Here is a 20,988-nt window from a genome sequence, read left to right as displayed (position 1 = left end):
TCCATGGATATTAATTGAAAATGAATCTGAGTTTAACTGACGCTAAAGAAATGGATCGTCTTGGGCAGATTAACAAATCATTGCAAGTATAAATAAGTACAAGTAGCTCTGCTGTTAAAAAGAAAAGTTCAATATCGGCTTGCTGTTATCGGCAATTAGGCAAAATTTTACCGATACCGATATGCTGCCGATATTGCAAATATCGGCCGATACCGATATTGAAAACGATTATCGTAGCAACACTAGTATAAATAATAATAATAAACAAACATTTTCTAGTTAATACATTGATCGCCAACATTTGGTCCGTTTTGTGGTAATTTCAAAACTGCTATTCAATATTGGGGAACTGCTATGCAACAAAAAAATTGTATAGCAATTGTCGAAATTTGTTGCTATGCAATTTTTTGGCCATAAGTCGAACCCTGGCTGTGTATTTCTCAATTTACTTTAGACTGTGTGAGTGTGCAGTGGAAATCCCCAATCACTCTAACAGTTAAGATAGCTTTTTCAAACATCTGTCAAACTACTGTTAACAGATGGGTGTGTGAAAAAATATCAAACCAGCCTACTGAGTTGTTGGGGTACGTAACATTGCGATTAATATCTTTCAAACATCTTCATTAAGCAGATCTTGCCTATAAGAAATCTGCCCTAGATTTCCCACTTTTTCCGTAAAAACCAGGGTACCCCACCCGACCTACCTGACCTTTTACTTTTTACTTTTTACGAAATAGTGGGCTATCTAGGACGGATTTTCTTATTGGCAATTTCTGCTTTATGTTAGCATTGTTTCTGACGAATGTTGGAATAAGTTATATCATCAGAATAAAGTGATTTTAAGATATTGATGTATAAATATGCAACATCTTTATATCTAGGCACTTGGAACATCATATCTACTTAACTGAAATTTCAGATGTTGAGAAGTTTAAACTTTCGATACTCAGATAAATCGTTGGCTAATATTGAGCACGAAGGGATGATGAGAACACTTGCAGTTGATCATTAGCCAAAGAACACCCGAGGTCATTAACTCAAGGCTTTCTCAAGTTTTTTCGTCTTTATTTTTTTAATGAGATCTCTCTCGATCTAAACAGGACTGGTTTTGCCACAAATGGAACTTTTCCCTGAGTCTTGGATTGAGGGCGCAAGTCATATGAGAATTTCTGACTGTTATCAGCTGATTTGCATCCTTCGTCCCATTTAACGCATACGTGTACAATTTCCCTACTACGTACCAAGCTTTGATGTGATTACATAGTCAACGTACGCGATCCTGAACGTTCATTCTATATTGCAAATCACATCGTCACAGCTGCTTCCACAAATCATCAATCCCTCTGAACAGGTAGGCCCTACACAATATCAGAACACGTCAAGACAGGCGTGTATTACTGAATTTCCTGGCTTGACTTCCTACTAATTAGGCTTAGGCTATATGAAAATCGTATTATGTTTTAAAGTGTAATCGTGTGTAGTAAGTAAGGGTTGGCTAGACAAAGGCTAGGCTAAGTGTAGCCTAACGTTAGCTTAACGTCTAGCATAGCGTTAGTCAAGCTTGAAGGCCTATCCAAGACCAATGTAACTCTCTGAAGACGTTACCACATAGTTGCTCTAAAGTAACTAAAGGTGCTCATAGTCATAACGTTGTCCACTCAGTAATTATATATAAATGCTGCCAGGCCCTATATAGGACATATGTTTCAGCACTTGATGAGAGATTTAGTATAGGCCGTGGCTATTCTTACGACTAGTCGTAACAATTATTTATAAACTATTCTTACGACATCGGCGAATTCAAGCGCAGTAAAGTAAATAAAGCAACTTCGCTTGTAGTAGGGTAACCCTAAACCTAACCCTAAACACTAGCCCTAACCTTAACCCTAACCGGAAATTATTGTTACTCCTAGTCGTAAAAATAGTACTCCTAGTCGTAAAAATAGCCACGTTAAAGCAACTGCGCATGCGTATTTATAAATTATTCTTACGACTAGTCGTAAGAATAGCCACTTTGTTTAGTATACTCTGCTAAACCAGCTTTAACTTAAGGGTTGGCAAAATAGATGGCTTTGCTCATTACATGACTTATCCATTCTGGCTGATAAATAAGGCAGTCTTGAGTCACTTGACTTAGACGACCTATTATAGTAAATCAATACTTGCAGTGCATAATCCTTTTTTTTTCTATAGTTACAGTGTGGCAAAGGTTGGTAGCTACCTTCGTTAGTAGATACCTATCTCACAAAGTAATATGTGCAAATTGATGTATTACACTCCTAATTCAACCTTCAGTTAATCGTTGCCACCCACTAAGAACATGAGTAGGGCAGGCTAAGTAAAATAAAGTTAATTCTATATACAATTTGACAACTGCCTTAGAAGTATATATATGGCATTGGAGCTGGTCAGTTTTTAGGTGATTCTTTTTTTGCCATGGTATTCATACAACAATGGTTGTATGAATTTCGCTTAGTACTAGTTACATGAACAAGTTATGGTAATCATAATTGTCAGTCAGCATTAGAAAAATAACTTTGGAAATTTGAAAAAACATTTTAAATCATTTGAATCCTATTCTAGCCAATAATTTCTTTGCACTTTCAATTGTTAAGGCAAAACTGGAATATCCTACAATCAGTTAACAAGTGGTAGAAATTTTGCATTATCAATCATTCACAGTTGGTGATTGATGATAGATTTATCTTCTTCAATAAGACAATAGATGTTTGACTTTTACTCTAAATTCAGACAGAAGATACATATGTATATCCTACAATTGGTACAAAAGGTACTGGTGTATTTTCATGATACCAATTATGGCTGTTTTTTCCTTTCATACAGAGAACTCCTCCAATCGAACAAAAATGGATCAGATTCAGGAAGTTGTAAAACCAGCAAAGGACTTTATTAAGGACTCTATAAGGCTTGTCAAAAGATGTACAAAACCAGACAGAAAAGGTGAGTGTTTCAAAATGATGGAATCAGAACTTAAGACTTGTTAAGATGTTTACATGCTGCATGATCTATGGTGTAGTAAATGTTAGCATTAAGCACTGGTAATAAATTTACTAATTTTGATAAATTTAAAGATTCTCTAGTCTTCATATTGGTAATCAGCTTGTCCAAGTTTCTTCTGCCCATCATTGTTACCTTCTTTGACATTCTGGTGTCAATTATGTACGAAATAAATGTGGCCTTCATTGAAAGTTTACAAATTTATAGACCTATTTGAGTAATGATGAGTATTTTTGTCAGAACTTTAGGCAAACTTTTGAATTTTCTGTATTTGTATGTACAGGGAAATCTTGCTGCTGTACATTATACTAACATCTACAAAAGAGAAAGTTGAGGATCAAATTTGGTGGTGATGCCAAGAGCTTGTTATCCTCTTAGTCTGGATCTGGAATGTTACTACTCAACTCCCCTAAAAGGGGTAAAACGAGTAGGGTGGTGCAGTCTTGTTTAAGCTGTGATTGGTTTCTGGCTGTAGTGTTGGGCGACAGCCGCTTTGAAGTTATCCCTGTCCTCGATTTCTTTGATGTGTTGTGGGAGGGCGTTCCAGTCTATTAGAGTTTTTGGCATGAATGAGAATTTTAAACAGTTTTTGTTGCAGGGAATTTGAATGTAAGATCCGTGTCTTGAAGAGCGGACGACCGGGCGCAGAATTTTTTGCGTTGGTATGGCAAGGCGACCCGATTGGGCTTGGTGTAATATGCAGACTCTAGTCACTCTTCTTCTTTCCTCCAAAGGTTCCCATTTCAGTTCTTGTTTCATGTGTGACACACTGCTAGTCCTTCTGTAATCGGCGGTTACGAACCGAGCACCCCTGTTTTGAACGGATTCTAGTTTCTGTTTAAGTTCTTTGGTTGACGGATCCCATACAGATCCACAGTAGTCATTGGGTTGGGGGGGGCATATGCAGTTTGTAAGGCTCAATGTTTGTCACGTCCTTACCAACATTGCATGAAATATAGAGATGTGGTCATCTCGGTATCAGAATATGAGACTGAAAGAGCCGATTACTACAAGTATCCTGATTACTAGAATTAAAGGAGCTCCATTGTTGTACAAGATCATGCTGTTTGAACAAAGAAATCGTTTAAAGAATGAAAAATAAACTGACGTTTGAAAGAGTAGACAAAGTTTTGTTAGATCAGGATGAGTACTAGCAATCTTAGGAAAATCAGCAAGTTGTTGTTTGTAGCACAATTTTTATCCTATGTACATTTGAGTTTTTTCAATATTGATAACAGCTGTTAATCACCATTTTCTGTCTTTTGACCTTTGTAATAAATATTTTGAGGTACCCTATTCAAAAGTTCTCTTTTACTTTAAAGTAAAACTTTGTCTTCTTTGTTTTGTACTCTGCAGAATTTCAGAAGATCGCCATAGCAACTGCCATCGGTTTTTGCATCATGGGCTTCATCGGATTCTTTGTTAAGCTGATCCACATTCCCATTAACAACATCATAGTGTAAGTAATCTTACATCCCATATTACTGGAAATAACAGAAATTGCATAGAGTTAAGCAAATTGTGAGGAAAATATTGCTAGATTTATGAAAAGAGTATATTCTTCATGTCAGCAAGAAAATAGGAAGTAGAACATCAGCTGGTGTGATATTTTGTAAATATGCAAATTTGATAGTGACTTAAGCAGCTAACTGTGCAAACTTTTAATTGGAACAAATATTATCACCCCCCCCCCCCCCCCCTCATGAAGCTGCACTGGAGCACAAAGACATATTTGAAGCCTCAAGTGATAATATCTTACTTTGCACAAAAAAAGGCAACCACAGTTAGCCAAGACCCTAGTATCTTTTTCAACCTGTTGTTTGCTGACTTTTTATTGGGGGTTCATGAGGGCTTCCACCGGAGCCTGCAAATATAGGGTCAGAAAAGGACAAAAGAGGCTCATAGGTAAAACCGTATATATCTAACGGAATAAATGTTGATCATCATGGGCCTATCCTAACGGCACACTCATAGTAGATGTATCTAGGGCTCATCTACTTTAAAGAATCAAGTTAGGTGTAATAATTCCTGCGAGAAGCTGTCAGAGAGGCATAACAGCAATAACCTTTTTTCTTTGTGTGCTTCCGGTCTTAGAGTAAGTGTAGTGTTCTATAAGTCTCATTGATTGATCTTCTGGTTGGTTGTTTGAGAAAGTTTGGTTTTGTCCATTTCCCATCCATTCAAAATGAATGGATGGGAAAAACCTGCTTACAGAACATTCATTGTGTTTAACGGTAGATTTAATTTCATCGTTGGAGGTAAGAATAAATTACCTTAATTAACTTAATTACTCAGCCTGTCTAATATGTAATTGCAGGCTGAAATGCTCAGAACAAATATTCAGAGAATTTTGTATCCTAATTCTTATACTGAATGTGGACAACTATTTCAGCCTGTAGGTCCGAAAAGCAGCATTGATGCGTACAGACAAATTAAAACCTTGTATTCTTGTTTTTTCTTGCAGGGGATCCTAGAAGTACTTTACCAATTTTTAACAACCTTGCTCAGCCTTTACTCATCAGGATGTAAAATACCAGACCTGGACAATCCTGACAAATGCACAGAATCTTCCTGTGACAATGAACGCAGAATTATGACTAGATATCCTATGAGAGATGAGCTATTCGAACAACACCTGGGGTATCATATTGTGCTGACAATAGGCAGAGAACAACATCAGATGTACAGTAATGTGATCAGGACTTTTGAATTTGGACAATATACTGACAAAGATAAAATTTAAGGTACAGCCTTTATCATTCCATATCATCACTACCACCTAGTGAAGTATGAGTAAGTTTAATGAAAGCCAATCTCAACGTTTTGTTTACGCCATGTTCCAGTATTCGTGTCCTTGTTACGATATATCAGTTGTAATATTTTAACTGAATTAAGCTTTAAACTGCTGATAATTATCTACAGTATGTTTTCTGAGAATTGTCCTTTCATTGATATATTGTCCATATTGGTTCTCGTTAAAGTGCAAAACAAAGTCTCACATTGTCATCATGATTAGCCATTTTAGTTTTCGTTTTAAGTAGTTCTTTTTGACCTGTTTCACCTTTTATGTTGAATATTATCTTCCCCTTACCCTCCCCTTCCCTTCACCATTTTACATATTGTTTAAATCAAGTGTCTGTCATCTCAGTCTCTAATATTTTAGTAAACTTCATGGACTCAATGCCTCATCAAGGTTTGTCCCTGGTGAATGGAGGATTTCTCTTTGGGTTCTCTCTCTTACTCTAGCAATGCTACAAAGTAGCAACCATCTTCTCGTTGCATTTGGGATCCTCCTTTTTCAAATTCTTCAATTCCAAGCAGAGCTTGATCGCAGTGTAAAGTTTAGTGTGCCAACCTAAAGACAAAACTTGACCAGTTTTCACACATTTCAGATTGATATATGACCTTTGTCCCTGTTGATATCTCAGCCTTTGTTCTATGTTGGTATATGACAATAGATTGTTACAGTTTAGAGAATAAGGGTTTGTAATTTAATGAAAAATTGTACAGAAACTGTGTAAGGATGATATTGAGATGAATTACTTAATGTCTTGTTTATTAGATGGTGATCGTAGTGTCACTTTTCTTCACAATTTTTTTTTCTTTTTTTTTCTGCTCTAAGGAACACTGAGTAAACTTCCTGCTAGTGTCACATGGGATTTGTGGCATTTGGTTGTATTTTACAAATAAAGTAATTTCATCTAAGATATTATACATTTTCTTGTTTCTTGTCGTCATTGATGTCAGTGTTGTGTCATGAGAGCTGATTAACAGCGAACATGTTTGGGAATGATAAGATGCAGCTAAATATCTTGAAGATATTCATAGAGGGAAAAATTTACATATGCTCAATCAATGTTTCAAGTATCATTTGAATCCACCGTTGAAGATGCTCAACAGATTTCTGGGTGGATCGTCAGGGCTAAAGATGTACTAGCCAGAATATGATCCTGCAATTAACTCAGCTTCACCCGAGACTTGAAGAGTTTGTATTCAATCTATCAATACAAATATTGGTCACTTCATTTACAAAATGTAAAAAGAAGAAAAGTAACATCAAAGTTTTGTTTCAAAACTATAATTTGACTCTGGCAAGATGAGAACAACTTTCACATTTTAATATAATACCTTAAAAATTGATGAATTTAAGGAAAAATGGAAACTTGCTTTTTTTTGTTGCAATGTTTGAAATGACATTCAAATTTACTCCACTCGAGCATTCTTAAATCTGGAAAAGTAATGGTTTTCTAGCATGAGTTGTATTGTAAGGCACTGCACTTAGAGGATGGACATAATCACTTCAATTATTAGAAAGCTGGAAATATCATTAAATATTTGAAAGAAAAAAACCCTTGTTTCTTTCAATTCTGTGTTTGTTTGACTTGCATGTAATTAATAATACTGTTAACAAACTTGAGAGACCTGAATCTAACGATCATTATTCCTCTTATTATTGATTGTGGGTTACAAAAAACCTGGAAATTACAATTCTCACTTTGCCCTTCACCCTGTTCTGTTGTTGTCCATTGCATAGAACCTTTAACCTCATAAGTTGGGGAACAGTCCCATCTTAAAACACTATTACAAAATTACAATTACAAAATTTACAGAAATGACATATTAATTACAAAACAGTGTAGCTACATAAACATAACACAAATACATGTAATGACAGTAATAATGCAATGTAACAATGCAGTTTCTGATGAATATGTATGATAAGAGATATTACACAGCTTGTACAACCAGCATGTATGCTGTTGCAAGATAAAAACAAAATATGCGACATGTAAAGTAAATAAGACATGTAAAATAAATAACAAATAAAGAACACACTTCTTTTTCAAAATTTAGCAGTATCAATTGATATAAAACATACAACAACTTGAAAACTGCATTGAAAAAAAAAAAAACAGTGGGAAGTTTTTGAGGTATTAGTCATCAGTCATGAACTGACTAAAGGAGGCAGGATTTGTGCAGAAAGAACCAACTCGTACAAAACATAAGAACATTACAAAGAATTTCATGAGAAAGGAGGAAACTAAAACAACACCTCATGAAGAATTAAAAAAATGTCTAAATCAAAATAACACCTTGATTGAAATCTTGTATTTTTTTCCTTTCTTCCTTTTTCAATTTTAAGGCAGTTTATTAAGTCCGTCCTCCCATGCATTGTTGCAATAATGTACATATATACATTGTGGTGAATAGTAGATTCATTATCGATAAAACTAATTGTTGAATGAAAGTCATCGCTGAGACGATCAATTCTTAAGAACAAAAGACAAGATGACAATGACAATAACTATAGGTTTAGTTTCGTTAGACAAAGGTTTAAGTCGAAACAAAGATCCCTCCCTACTACCTCCTTTACATTTTCAATTAGATTTGTTAGAAAAGTCACTTTAAATTACTTTAATATTTTGTGTTCTCTTCAAACTCATTCAAATGAAAATGAAAATGAAGCTTAACTTACAACTATGAAGATTACATAGTATGGTAGTTTTCACTATACAGAATCTAAAATCTATGTATGGGACTCAATAACTCTCATCGGATAAACTTAACAAAAACTTAGAATAAAACAATTGAACTTCCTTTTTCCTTGATGACTGCTTTTAACAAGACTTCTCTAAGATTTTTTCCATGCAGAGGTTAGCAAAAATAAATAAAAAATGAATATAAAGAAAACAATATCAACAATTTTTTTATTGCCATTAAATACTGTTATGATTCAAATGAAAATGAGTTGTAATTTATGTGAATAGAATAATATCATATAATTTACGTGACTATAGCACAATAAAAAGTGTAAATTCGGTGGAAAGTTAATGGACAGGGTAGTGACAGAATAGTATAATTAAATTGTCACTTAAAATTCTAGGATATCTTGATGTTAATATACTGAATAGGACATAAAGCACAGAAATTTAGTTATGATTGTCCACTAGACAGAAAATTTAAGTCCAGGTATCAATTCCATAATTTCTGTATAAATTCTGGCAGCTTACTGGAGTGTTAGCTCGGTGTGGCAGTGTAGAGTGGAGTGGAGCTAAGGTTGAGTGGGAGCGTAAAGGAGTGTTAGCTCAGTGGTTAACGCCGGTGCCTTTCAATCATAAGGTCCCGAGTTCGAGTCACTCCAAGATTAAAGTATATGTCGTCCAGTTACAGAGTTGTTGACAATTCATAATCATGGACGTTAAATATGAACCTAAGAGACTGACTTCGGTCAGCTTGCGGCTTTGATAAGCCAATGAGGTTTCTTCGCGAGTTCCTGCTTGCAGGAGGATCTAATATACTTACATACATAAAAACAATATATACTCGTCTTGAAATTATGTCAAATACTGTAATTACTGTTGTTTATTAAGAACTGCTGCCTGTTGCACTTGTGTCCTGCATGTTTACCCGTACATAGTAATAGAAATGAGAAGCTTTTTTGGAGCTATATGTTCAAAAGGAACAAAATGAAGCATTCACACAGAGCACCAAGTAAAGTCGCTATCAGAGGTTTTATACAGAACATATTTGCATCACTTTGTATTGTGGTTAACTGACAGTGCACGGAACTGTGTTTTGATTGCTTGTGGTCTGTAAAAGAGCACAACAACTGAAAATACCATAATGTGCAGCTACATATTTCTTTCCGATTTAAGTAACGTTTAAATTTTCTGAAATTTAATTTGCAGAGGAAACTTTGTGGAAACTACTGATTTGGACCAACTTTTTGTGGCAGTGTAGTTAACGAAGACAAGGGAAAAGAAACTTGTTCCTTATTTGTGTTACCTGAACATGAACATGTTTGATACAGTCTGTATACAACTGGACAATAAAGTGTTAACTTGTCATGCCAGAGGTACTGAATGCTCTCTAACACCTGATACACTTGCTGGTTTACACTGTTGTAAAAAATCACAATTCTAGTCACTACTTCTAACTCCTAAATGAAAACAATGTCAAAGACTTTGACCAACATGAATAGCAAGGTAAATAAATATTAATGACTTCGCTCAACGGTAAAACGATGCGATTTGTTACAACTCTGCTTGCATAACCAACGTCCACCATTTCATCACGTCTGTTCCTCCTTCAACACGACCCAGAACATTTCAGACAGTGAACTTAGATTCAACGATACTTGACCCACGCCCGATTGTCTAACTTTGAGCTCATCACCCCTGACAAAAGTATGACAGACATATTAGGCACCTGGCAACACTCTGACCTTCTGGAAGCAGCTTTACTTCTGGAATACAAAAAGCACCAAATCCTTCTTTAGTAGAAAACTATGAGATATAGTGGCAGCTACTTTTCCTTCAGTTTCAACCTTTTGATACCCATTGCCCAGAGCACTGGAGAATCGGTTGTCACGGTAACTTCTTTGGCATCATCCTTAAGGTAATTTGATGTACTGATTAACGCACCAAACTGCATTCCTTGGTTTTCTAGAAAGACAGAAATAAATTTGTAAAGGACATATTAAGTAAAGCTGAGAAAACTGATATACAATTGTTATTGCCCAAATAACCACATTCAATAAGATGTGGAGGTTCACACATAGCAAGCATGATGAGAACTAATTGGATACTCCTTGGCCATATTTGCTGTCAGTAATGCAAGCAATACATTAGCTATACATACAATAAATTTGAAACCCTTTGGTATTAGACTAATTGAGAAGATTCCATTGCCCATGAGTCATCCAAATTAAATTTGATGACTAACAGATGATTTGCTGTCTCATTAGTTCTATACATTCCTGCTATGTATAGACTCTGAACTCTGGAAATTATCAAATTGTCAAAACTTCACCATGCCAAGGGTTCTGCTCTGCTAACATGTTCCAAAAAAGTGAAGAGTAGGAACTGCAGAATCATTTTTACAGTGAGCTCAATTACTGAGTTGGTGATACTAAAATTTTGAATCAATTTGAACAGGTCATGGGATTTTAGTAAGGCTAGAATATCTGACAAGATACTGATTGACTAATTGATCTTTTGCCGAAGGATCTATGCGATGGTGATGACGTGTTTATGTGTGTATGTATGTGTGTATTTGACACCTTGGCTTGGTAACATGATATCACAAGAACCAAAAGTTGCCTGAACTTGGAACTTGGTATGTAGGTAGCACTTGGTAAGTAGATGATCCCTATTGTTTTCCATGGATTTCAAAGGTCATTTGAGTTCAAGAGAGGTCAAGGTCTGAAAACATTGTAAATACGATATATCAAGAAGTGAAGTTGCTTGAACTTCAAACTTGGTGTGTTGGTAGCCCGTGGTAAGTATATGATCACTACTGTTTTTCATGGAGTGTAAAGGTCATTAGAGGGGAAGGCCTGAAAACCTTGTCAACACAATATCTCAAGAAGTAAAATTTGCTTTAACTTTAAAATTGGTATGTTGGTAGCCTGTGGTGAGCAGCAGAAGTAAAGTTTGTTTGACCTTCAACCCTCTTTGCATAGGCCTGAATTAATCAATTCTGCAAGACTTGCCATTCCTGCTCAGCAATTCAGATCGTTGGAAAATTTTGTATCTAAAGTTTCTTCTCATATTGGCAAGGAATCACTAAGTCATTTGACTTTCTGGTTTTAGTAAATAGTGTAGTTGTTAGGATTACATATAATACATCGCCCTGGCTTATAGAGCTTGAAGAATCTCAGTTCACTATGACACTCATCCCTTTGGAACTTTGGAAAAATTTGAACATAATTTCCAAATATGATTGAAATGATAGACACCAAGAATAACTTTACTTCAGCATATTCCACTGCTAATATTTTATTACCACACATGAGCATACTAGTACTGTATATACATAGCATTGTTCAAAAATGGCAGCTGACAAACCAATCCCACATCTTAAAGAAATCATGATCAAATAATGACAAACACAAAGGTGACGGCTTTAGATGGAAATTCAGACCTGCCAAGAGTTGTTATCATTTCTGTTTGTAGAGTTTAATGAACAACATGTCAGGTTACAAGTCGTGAAGACAATTTCATATGACAGAGACCTATAACGTCTGTGATGGACTCTACATCTGTGTATTAATTATTCCTTGGTAACAGGGGAGCAATGCAAATCAAATATTTATTAACCTCCCTCCCCCCCCCAAAAAAAAATAATGCAAAAATTTACAATATTTTTACTATAACTAAAGAGATCTGATACACAAAGTTACTTTAATCATGTCTGATGAAATAGGTTCCTACAAAACTTACCTAGGTTATACTTCAAGCCAGTTGTGGTTATATGTTTACATTTGCCTCCGATGGGAATCAGGGAGCACCAGCCTTCCTCTAGACCAGTGTCTACTTCTATGGCATAGTTACCCTAAGTAAAAAATTTAAACAGAAATAGAGAAAAAGAGTAGATTTGCTGATTTACAAATAATAACCCTACAGCATCAAAAGAGAAAATCATCTACCATCTTAAAAAGTAATTATTGAGTAAAATGCCTGGCAACATATATTTTGTTCAAGGACCTATTGAGCCAAAAATGCCCCCCCCCCCAAAAAAAAAGGATATATTATTTCATTTATTGTGGCATCAATTTCAGTGATGCTTTATTTTGAGATCTGTAATATGCATTGGAGTCATTTTGCTATATGAAAGGACATGATTCAGATTTAAATACCAACTTGGAAATGTTAGTTTCAAATTGTCTGGTTTATCGATAGCAACAAAACAATTCACTACTTTTTTTCTCAACCCAGACATCATACCTACTGCATCTGTGAAGCATTTGTTATATCTAGTAAAGCTAACAAAATTGCACTTCCTGATACTTACAAATTAACAATTTTTACTTTACTTGCAAATTAGAACTAGGCAATAGATGCATTTGTGACAAAAGATAGGTTAGCCTCACTTTTTATATTTTGCTTAAAACCTTTAAAAGACTTCCTTTAAGCCTGACACATCCATTGTGACATAAATACTAACCCCCCCCCCCCAAAAAAAAGAAGCTAATACACTAAGACGTATTTGCATGACAAGAAACAGAGGTCTGAAATGCAAACAGAGGAAAGAAGTACAAACATTTTTCTAAATGATATCAAAACTGTCAAGACCAAAAAATAAAACTATAAAGATTAAATTTGACAACGGGTCCAGATCTCGACTGAAGTAACTCACCGGCCTCAACAGACACGCTATGTTGTCATCTCCAATAAGATAGACAGGGTACTTTACGGTCTTGGTGATGTCAAACAAGGTGTTGATGATGGACATCATGTGATCAAATCGTCCTCCAAATGCTCCCAATGCGACGAGACAGTCTACCTATCGAGAAAGGAAACACATGGCTGATGTACGTCATGGCTAGGGATGGACCTATCACTACCAGTTAGTATACTAATATGAACCATTAACACACCTGTCAGATAAATAATGAACTTGATCAACGTTACCACGTTACAAACTCTCATCACCTTTCACTGCGAAGGAAAGAGTGGCTAGATTTATGAAAGTTGCTCTTGGGAAGAACACATATTGTTGAATCTAAAGCTGCGAGACACCTACATGCAATTGGCATATATATACTCACATTACTCTACCCTAATGCTGGAGAATATTATATACATAAGTTGTACAAAGAACCTTGTAGACTAAGAGATTTATACTATCTTTGGAAAGATGTGTCATCTCCTCCAGCACAGTTGCATCTGCTAAGAACCTCCTATCCTTCATCCCTCATTTAAGTGAAACTGACAAGAGAGAATTACGCAGTACCTACATGTAATTTATTGTGCTCGATGGTTCTGTCGACAATTTGGAGGCACTTAGTGAAGTCTGTGAAATTTTGGTCTAGCGTCTCCACTAACTTTGCACCCTGCAGAGAAACAAGAAGAAACATGAATATATGTACATCCTCACTTTACTTTAAGCATTATGTCATAAATCTTTTCTTGTCAAAGGCATTCTTATTTGGTCCAGGACTGCCCATTTATATTTTTATTCCAGTGTTAAGGTCAACAAATATTGCTAAGGTACTAAAATTACATCAATTAACGAAACAGTGGCACTGTCTATTAAGTACCGTCTATGTTTGAACTGGTTGTTATCTATACAACTCTCTTAGCAACACATCAAGTGAGATTAAAGTAATGTCCTCCTCACTGAACAATATGTTCTTAAACTCACATTTATACAATTGGAACCTTCTCACTCATTCTCCCTCCCAACATGCCAGAGAATCTTTCCCATTCTTCCCCTAGTCTACACCCCTATGTCAACCCAACCCCCAAAACATCCCTAACCCAACCGCCCACCAGCCCACTATCTTTCCACAAATACACCCAACATGAGCCACAAACTTCAATCACAAATGATGGTGACAACCATTGTTTTTAAAATCCCAGATCATTATTGAATCAAAGTATCATCCATCATTTCACTGCTAAAAAGAGATATTGTAACAAAATGCAAGTTTTGAGCAAGTTAAAATGTTTAAATCAATAAGACAAACTTTACTTTTTCTTTCATAAACTGCAAGACTTCAGGCTTAGCAGAATCAAAGTCTCCAGTGAGCAGATCAGGAACGAAGCTAGAAAGAGAAAAGTTTTAGTTAGTCCTTTAAAAAAGAAAACTTACCGCACATTATTTGAGAAACCCTCGTGTTGACATACAAAGCTACATTTTTCACATCAGTTAATACGCAGCCATGTTTATGTAATGTATGTACCAATAAAGAAAATCAAGTTTTAAAATAGAGAACTTACAATTAATGTTGAAAGCTTTTGTTGAGATGTCAACTTCATGTTCGATTTGAGATATCAACTTCAATGCATTAAAAAATGTGCTTTCTTCATTTACCTGTAGTTAGACTAACACTCTTTACTAGTTAAGTACATGGTTAAATAAAAAAAAATGAAACAAATTGTTGTAGTTGTGTAACTGGGCTACTACCAAAACCTGTCACTTTACTTAATTCAGAAAGATTGATACTTTGCTGCAATTTGGTATATAAAATAAAATTAAAGTTGCAAGCAGTAGGCCTTGTATGGGCCAAGTGACTCTACTGTAGAAGGCAGTTACTAATATATTGTCAAAGGTCAAAACAGTTTTGACACGCTAACAATTTGCTAAAAATGGTCTCAAAAACGCTTTCCAAGAGTTTTTGATTAGTACTAATTATTCCCAGCCTTAAAGGAGTTTTGAGAAAGACAATAAATCTCAGTGTGGGTAACTACTGTTACCATGGCAGTAACATTTTTGTTGAACTTTGAACATAAGGGACCATTATTTGACTTTCTAGCATATTTGGGGCAATACCCAGCAAGTAACCATATATATGTAACTAATGTATCCATATATGTAACCATATATAAGTAATCATATATATGTAACCATATATATGTAACCATATATATGTCATAGAATGAATGTGGCTTGTTACTTTAATTCTCTTTCACTGTTGAGTGACAAATTAATACAACTAACAACTTGAACTTATGTGAATGCTTTTACATTTAGAAAGACAATTTTACAGAGGAGTAAAATTTGTAATGCTCCAAGTATGCAATGAAAACCCCAGCTTATAAGTTACTTTGACCAGCCAGAGCTTGAACCAGTATTTAAATGCTAGTCACTGTCAAGTGGCTATATGGATAATTCTTGTTTTCAAATCTTATAGCTGAATGTTATGAACTTACAAGTGTTCAATATTTATGACAAAATATATTGTAGATAGTCAAAATGTGAATCATTGCTCCAGCAGACTTTTACTCTTATAGCATTTTCTTCCAGTGAGAAATTAGTCAGTCCGATATGAATATCTGGGAAACTCTTGAGATGATCACAACTCGGGAAGCAGTTTCTAGTTCTATTGTATGAACAATCTTAAGAATATGCTAATAGTTTCGGTCAATACTCATGATTTTTTAGCAAACAAAAAGAAAGAATATAGATGGATAAAGATAAGCATTTATTGGAATCAGGAAGGGAGAGAGAAAAACTCCCAATCTAACATACATAAACATGAGCAGCATAGAAACCGAGCCAGACAATAACAGTTTGTTTACCAGATGTATCATATCTGTCCTACTGTACCATTCATTCTGTACATTCTCCAGTGCTCTGTATTTCTGTATAGTACAGGTTGTAAACATCTGGAAAAGTTATTGCAATCAAATGTTTCTCTCCTCGACAGGATGAATTTGTTGGCAGATTCTTGTCACTAAATCATTGTTCAATATAAACTTAGTTATCCTGTAGTTGTCTGTGTTGTTATAATCACATGGAAATTTTCTACAACCTTACTGGTGAGCTCAGGGTTATATTTTTGCTGAATTTATTACTCACTTTAGTTTTACAAAGATAAATCTTTCACATGCATCTAAATAAAGACCTACATGTTTACACATCACACTACAAAAGTATACAACTTCTTTCAAGTGCAGGGTTCTTTATATGGGAATCAAATTTTACAGCACATTTACTGTACTGGGAACAAAGCATGTTGCTATGTTTATTCAAATGGTGTAAATTGCAAAGGGTTAAGGTTGAATTTTAAATTGCTTTTCTTTCCACGTGTGACCCATGAGTAACTTTAACTTTTGCAAGTTAGAATCAACAGACTTTTGGCCGTCTGCCCAAAAACCCCATAAAACTGACATCTAAGTTTTACTTGAGTGTAGGGTTGCCATACTAACATGACATAAAAAATGGACACATCGACGACACAGGGAAGATGCAAAATCACATGAGCTGCTAGTCATGAATCCTGTAGATGGCATATTCCACAATATCAACAGTTACAGTTTATGTACATAGATAATAAGTACAGTACAATGGCAGGGCTGGTTGCCAATTGATAATGCATACATGTTTGCATAGGATTGCATTTATTTAGAAACCGGACTTATTTGTCTAACAACTGTGTAGCAATATGATATCTGTAAACAACGAACACTATTTTTTTAGGTTTTGCTTCACATCCTGAGAAATTCCGGACATACATGCATTCGGTGAAAGGTCATGTCAGATGGTGGATAGTATAATGAATTGCAGGACATCTGCATGTCCACCTTAATTGAGTGCTTGTTGATTTTCTGTACCTATTTGGCTGAAAAGATCGCTGAGCTTTGAGCTATATAACATGACAAGTAATCAAATTGATTTCATGAGAGAACATATAATACTGAGATGAGGCATGTTTTCCAGTTAGTTAAGGCACTTATTTTGCAGATATGAAAATATACAAGGTTTTGGACTAAAGCTGCATTTAGTGAAGTTTCTTGTGTTGATGCACAGCTCAAAAATAATCATGTGATAAGTTGACACATTTGTATTCACTCCAAAATATTTTTCATGATACTAGGATACAATTTAGTGTTTACAAGAATCTTGTGTACATAGCAGTATTGAGGTTTGTGAACCTTGTTACTCATCAAAAGACTGAAACTACTAAGGCTTTTGCATGAAAAAGTGATATTCTGCTTGGAATTCGTGTAGCGATTTGTCAGGTAAAGAGTAGTGATACCTATGACAGACTGAATCAACAGTCAGTCCCTAATTTGGTCTTGGTAGCATAAGTGTTGTTCAAAAGAAGATGGAGAATTGGTTGATGGTAAACCCATGTTCTTGTTCACTGTAATTCAATGTGGCTAATTGATCATACTGTTCATTCAATGAGAATATGAACTCACTGTGTTGAGGCTAACCTAGAGTGTTGGCAATGATAAATAAACTAAGAATCTGGTAGTGATATCCAACATGGATGTGGCACAGGTAGTGCTAGGAGGAGGTGGGGGGGGGGGGGGGATGGTCACCCAACTTATCCCTGTCTCAATGAGGTTATTAAGCTGCCAGTATTTAGGCTGCCATGCTTGCAATGGCGGCAAAAAAACAAAACAAATGGGATTGAAGCAAACTATTTAGTGCCACCAACTCTGTTGAACATGTTTACAATGTCTGGTATGTGTGGCAGATGTTTACTGAGGCACACAAGGACCTATGACATACATGGGTATCAGAATACAGGGAATAAGTTAGTGCTCAACATTTGCACATCACTTTGGAAGGCTCTAAACGTTCCCTTACAGACTGTTATGGTGCCTGCATGTGTACATAAACTTCTGTATGTATACGTCTTTTTGCATTGCAGTTTGCAATGTGATACCTTATATAAATTACTCTCTGGAATATAGACTAACTTTGTGCTTAATTAAATGATTACCTAGATTATCAAGTTGGCCATCTCTTAAGTTTTATATGCTTTTTTTCATACTATCATAATTATTTTACCAGTTAAGCCAAGGTCACTTCTCTTCAATTTCTGAAAGATATTTTTTTTTATCTAACAGCTAGGGTCATCTACTCATCTTGTTTTCCTGAGTTTTGATAGTATGTTGCTACATATGCTTACTTTGAATTACTCTTGTTCATCATAATCTCATGTAGATGATTGCTTGCTCCATCGGTAGCCGCCCGAATCACACCTCGATTCCAGAGTTGGATAAGGTGAGGATATTGGTGTTGGAGAGGCTGATTGAGGACAATCAGAGCTAAGCTGATCTCTGAGGATAACAAACATGACCCAAAAAAGGGTGGTGGATCAGTCAAAGAAACAATTATTTTAGAGCTGATTTTTCCAGTGAGTTGTAACTTTTGAGTCGTTCTTGTCAAGCCATGTAGTATTCACACATCTGGGATATCACACTGCAAACACATGTAACCCTATATTAATAGAGTCCAAAACTGCTTCTGATCTTCTGGTCTGAATACATCTGTTCAGAACATCACCTCCTCTCCCGTCCCCTCCCCTTCCTCCATTCTCTCAACTGCAACATGCCAAAAAACCCTGAGTCCTGTCGTTACAGTCCTAAACTATTCAAACCATGCTCACTTGCTCAGAAAACATCAAGTGAAGATTCTCAAGTCATGAACACATTAGGTTCTGGGGAGAAAATTACATGCGGAACTTAACTTTGTCATTGTTGCATGACTTGAATAACCCATTCACCTATTTCAATTTGTACTATTTTTGGTTTGGTTCAGACTGACTTCTAAAATTCATACTAGTTTATACTGCCTGTTTAATTAACATAACTGCTTTTCACTAGCCTGCTTACAGTAGGTACGTATACATACGTATAAGTTACTTCATGGAATGCTACGTCTTGCTATACCACAACGACCTACACTATCATGTGTCATCTCACTTATTATTGCTCGCTGAGAGAGCCACTCATGGCGAAAGAAAACACTTACTAACTCCAGGTTCCAAGCACGACAAGGGTCGCAATCTTTTCCTTGGTTCTGGGCCGTCACCTTCGGTATCAGTAGACTCATTAGCACTAGCTGTTGCAGAATAGAATACGTCTTCTTCGGCAGTAGCCATCTTGTTTGTGTACAAAACAATTCTGTGACTGCAAACCCCGAAACCCCATCCTAGATGAAGCATACTGTATGGCAACCATATGAACAATTCAAAGAATGTACAACCCCCGCACACCGCAGGCAAGCATTCCAACTGTTTCTGTAAAAGTCATCAAGTGTAACGAACTGTCTAATCCGTCACAAAAGATTTTATTGCTGTTTTGAAATCACGAAAACTATATTTTGTAGCAAAGTTAAATCTATCCATGGCTTTTCAGCCCAAAGTGACCTCTTAGCATTATAACGGTATAGCCTTGACATTGGACAGTGTCTAACGTTTACAGTGTACAAAAACGTACGTGCTTTGTTGTGTGGCTAGCTGGCCTGGTAAATCGAAGAATATGACGAAACCACTTAAAAGGGAATTTCCCACACAGCAATAACTTTATACAGGGACGACTTCTATGGAGAGTTGTAGTAAGTTGCTATGGAATGGCAGTTCACAAAACGAAGAGAACTCAGTTAATTAGAGTTAAAAGGGCATGAAATCTCTAGGAGGACCATACGAAAAGTGTTTGAAATTGGGAGGGACGAGTACACTTTGGAGTGTTCTGAATGGTAAAAGATGTAGCTGTCTTCTGCCTTGATGTTGATTACATACAAGAAAGCCAATCAATTAGCTGCTTGTGCACCTCCTCCGACTGGAATGCAATACACTTAGTGGACGAAGTAGAATGGGATGGATGTAGGAAGGCCTGTGCGTGTGTTGGAAAAAATAAAATGTAATATTATGTTATAAATTTACCATTTACAAGCATTTGTCAACTTTGCCTAATTTAAAGATCTGCTTTATTGGCTCCAATTAGAGCACGCTATAGCTAGGAAAGTTTCGCGATTACGTAATCGACCTGCCACGGTCGTAAACCGACCTCAGGCTTTACAGTTAGCCTGCATAGATTAATAACACCATTAGGCTCTTTGTGTAAACGCTGTGGAAATATGTTCATGTCTACAGTGTAGTGAATCATACATCGTTTACACAAAGACCATCATAAAAGAAAAAAATATGTGGCAGGCGTTGCAGACTAATTGGTAAAATGAGGTCACTATACAACCAAGTTAGGTCGATTACGTAATCTCAAGAAACTTTCCATAATAGCGTGCTATAGTTGGGGTCTATATAGCAGACCTTTAATTTTTCATATCTACATGCTTCAAAGTACCTACACAGAGAAATTATTTGGTTTACCTAAATAGCGCCATCCGTATTCTGAGATCTCGCTGGCGTACAACTTTTTCAGACGAGGTCGATCTATATGGAATGTTATCTCTGTATGTGGCTCTAGGGCAGATCTTATATCGTGGACAAAAGTGGGTGGGAAGGCTCCCAAGGGAAATTCTTGAAGCACACCAGTATGGGTTTAAGCTACTTCAAAATAGTCCAGATTAATTCTCTTCTCCCTTCATGTGAAAAACAGGCAAGATAAAACGTTAAGGGTGGAAGGGATCCAAACTATTGCACTAGTTTGAACAATACCTTTGTATTAGAATTTTTGGACAATACTTTCGAAAAATCCTGTTTAATTTTGGTTTAACATATGGGGTTTGCATGTGTGTGTTATTTTTGATACTAATACTTTGCAG

At 35.9% G+C, this 20,988-nt stretch overlaps 1 protein-coding gene across 1 annotated transcript; it reads right to left on the bottom strand.

Annotated features, from left to right (window-relative positions):
• Nucleotides 1-5,558: 5,558 nt before the first annotated feature.
• On the bottom strand, nucleotides 5,559-19,700 carry LOC139966328 (thiamine pyrophosphokinase 1-like). The gene is made up of 7 exons (XM_071969214.1): nucleotides 19,237-19,700; nucleotides 18,392-18,542; nucleotides 14,497-14,569; nucleotides 13,760-13,855; nucleotides 13,159-13,305; nucleotides 12,243-12,354; nucleotides 5,559-10,463 (listed from the first exon to the last, which is right to left on the bottom strand). Exons 1-7 carry the CDS (start codon nucleotides 19,427-19,429, stop codon nucleotides 10,324-10,326), a joined length of 912 nt encoding a protein of 303 aa, XP_071825315.1. The 5' UTR covers nucleotides 19,430-19,700; the 3' UTR covers nucleotides 5,559-10,323.
• Between the last annotated feature and the right edge of the window lie 1,288 nt (nucleotides 19,701-20,988).

The sequence above is a fragment of the Apostichopus japonicus genome, chromosome 4 (genome assembly GCF_037975245.1).
Source record: "Apostichopus japonicus isolate 1M-3 chromosome 4, ASM3797524v1, whole genome shotgun sequence".
Lineage (NCBI taxonomy): Eukaryota > Metazoa > Echinodermata > Holothuroidea > Aspidochirotida > Stichopodidae > Apostichopus > Apostichopus japonicus.
The sequence above is the reverse complement of the archived record's forward strand: the minus strand, read 5'-3'. Positions and strand labels throughout refer to the sequence as shown.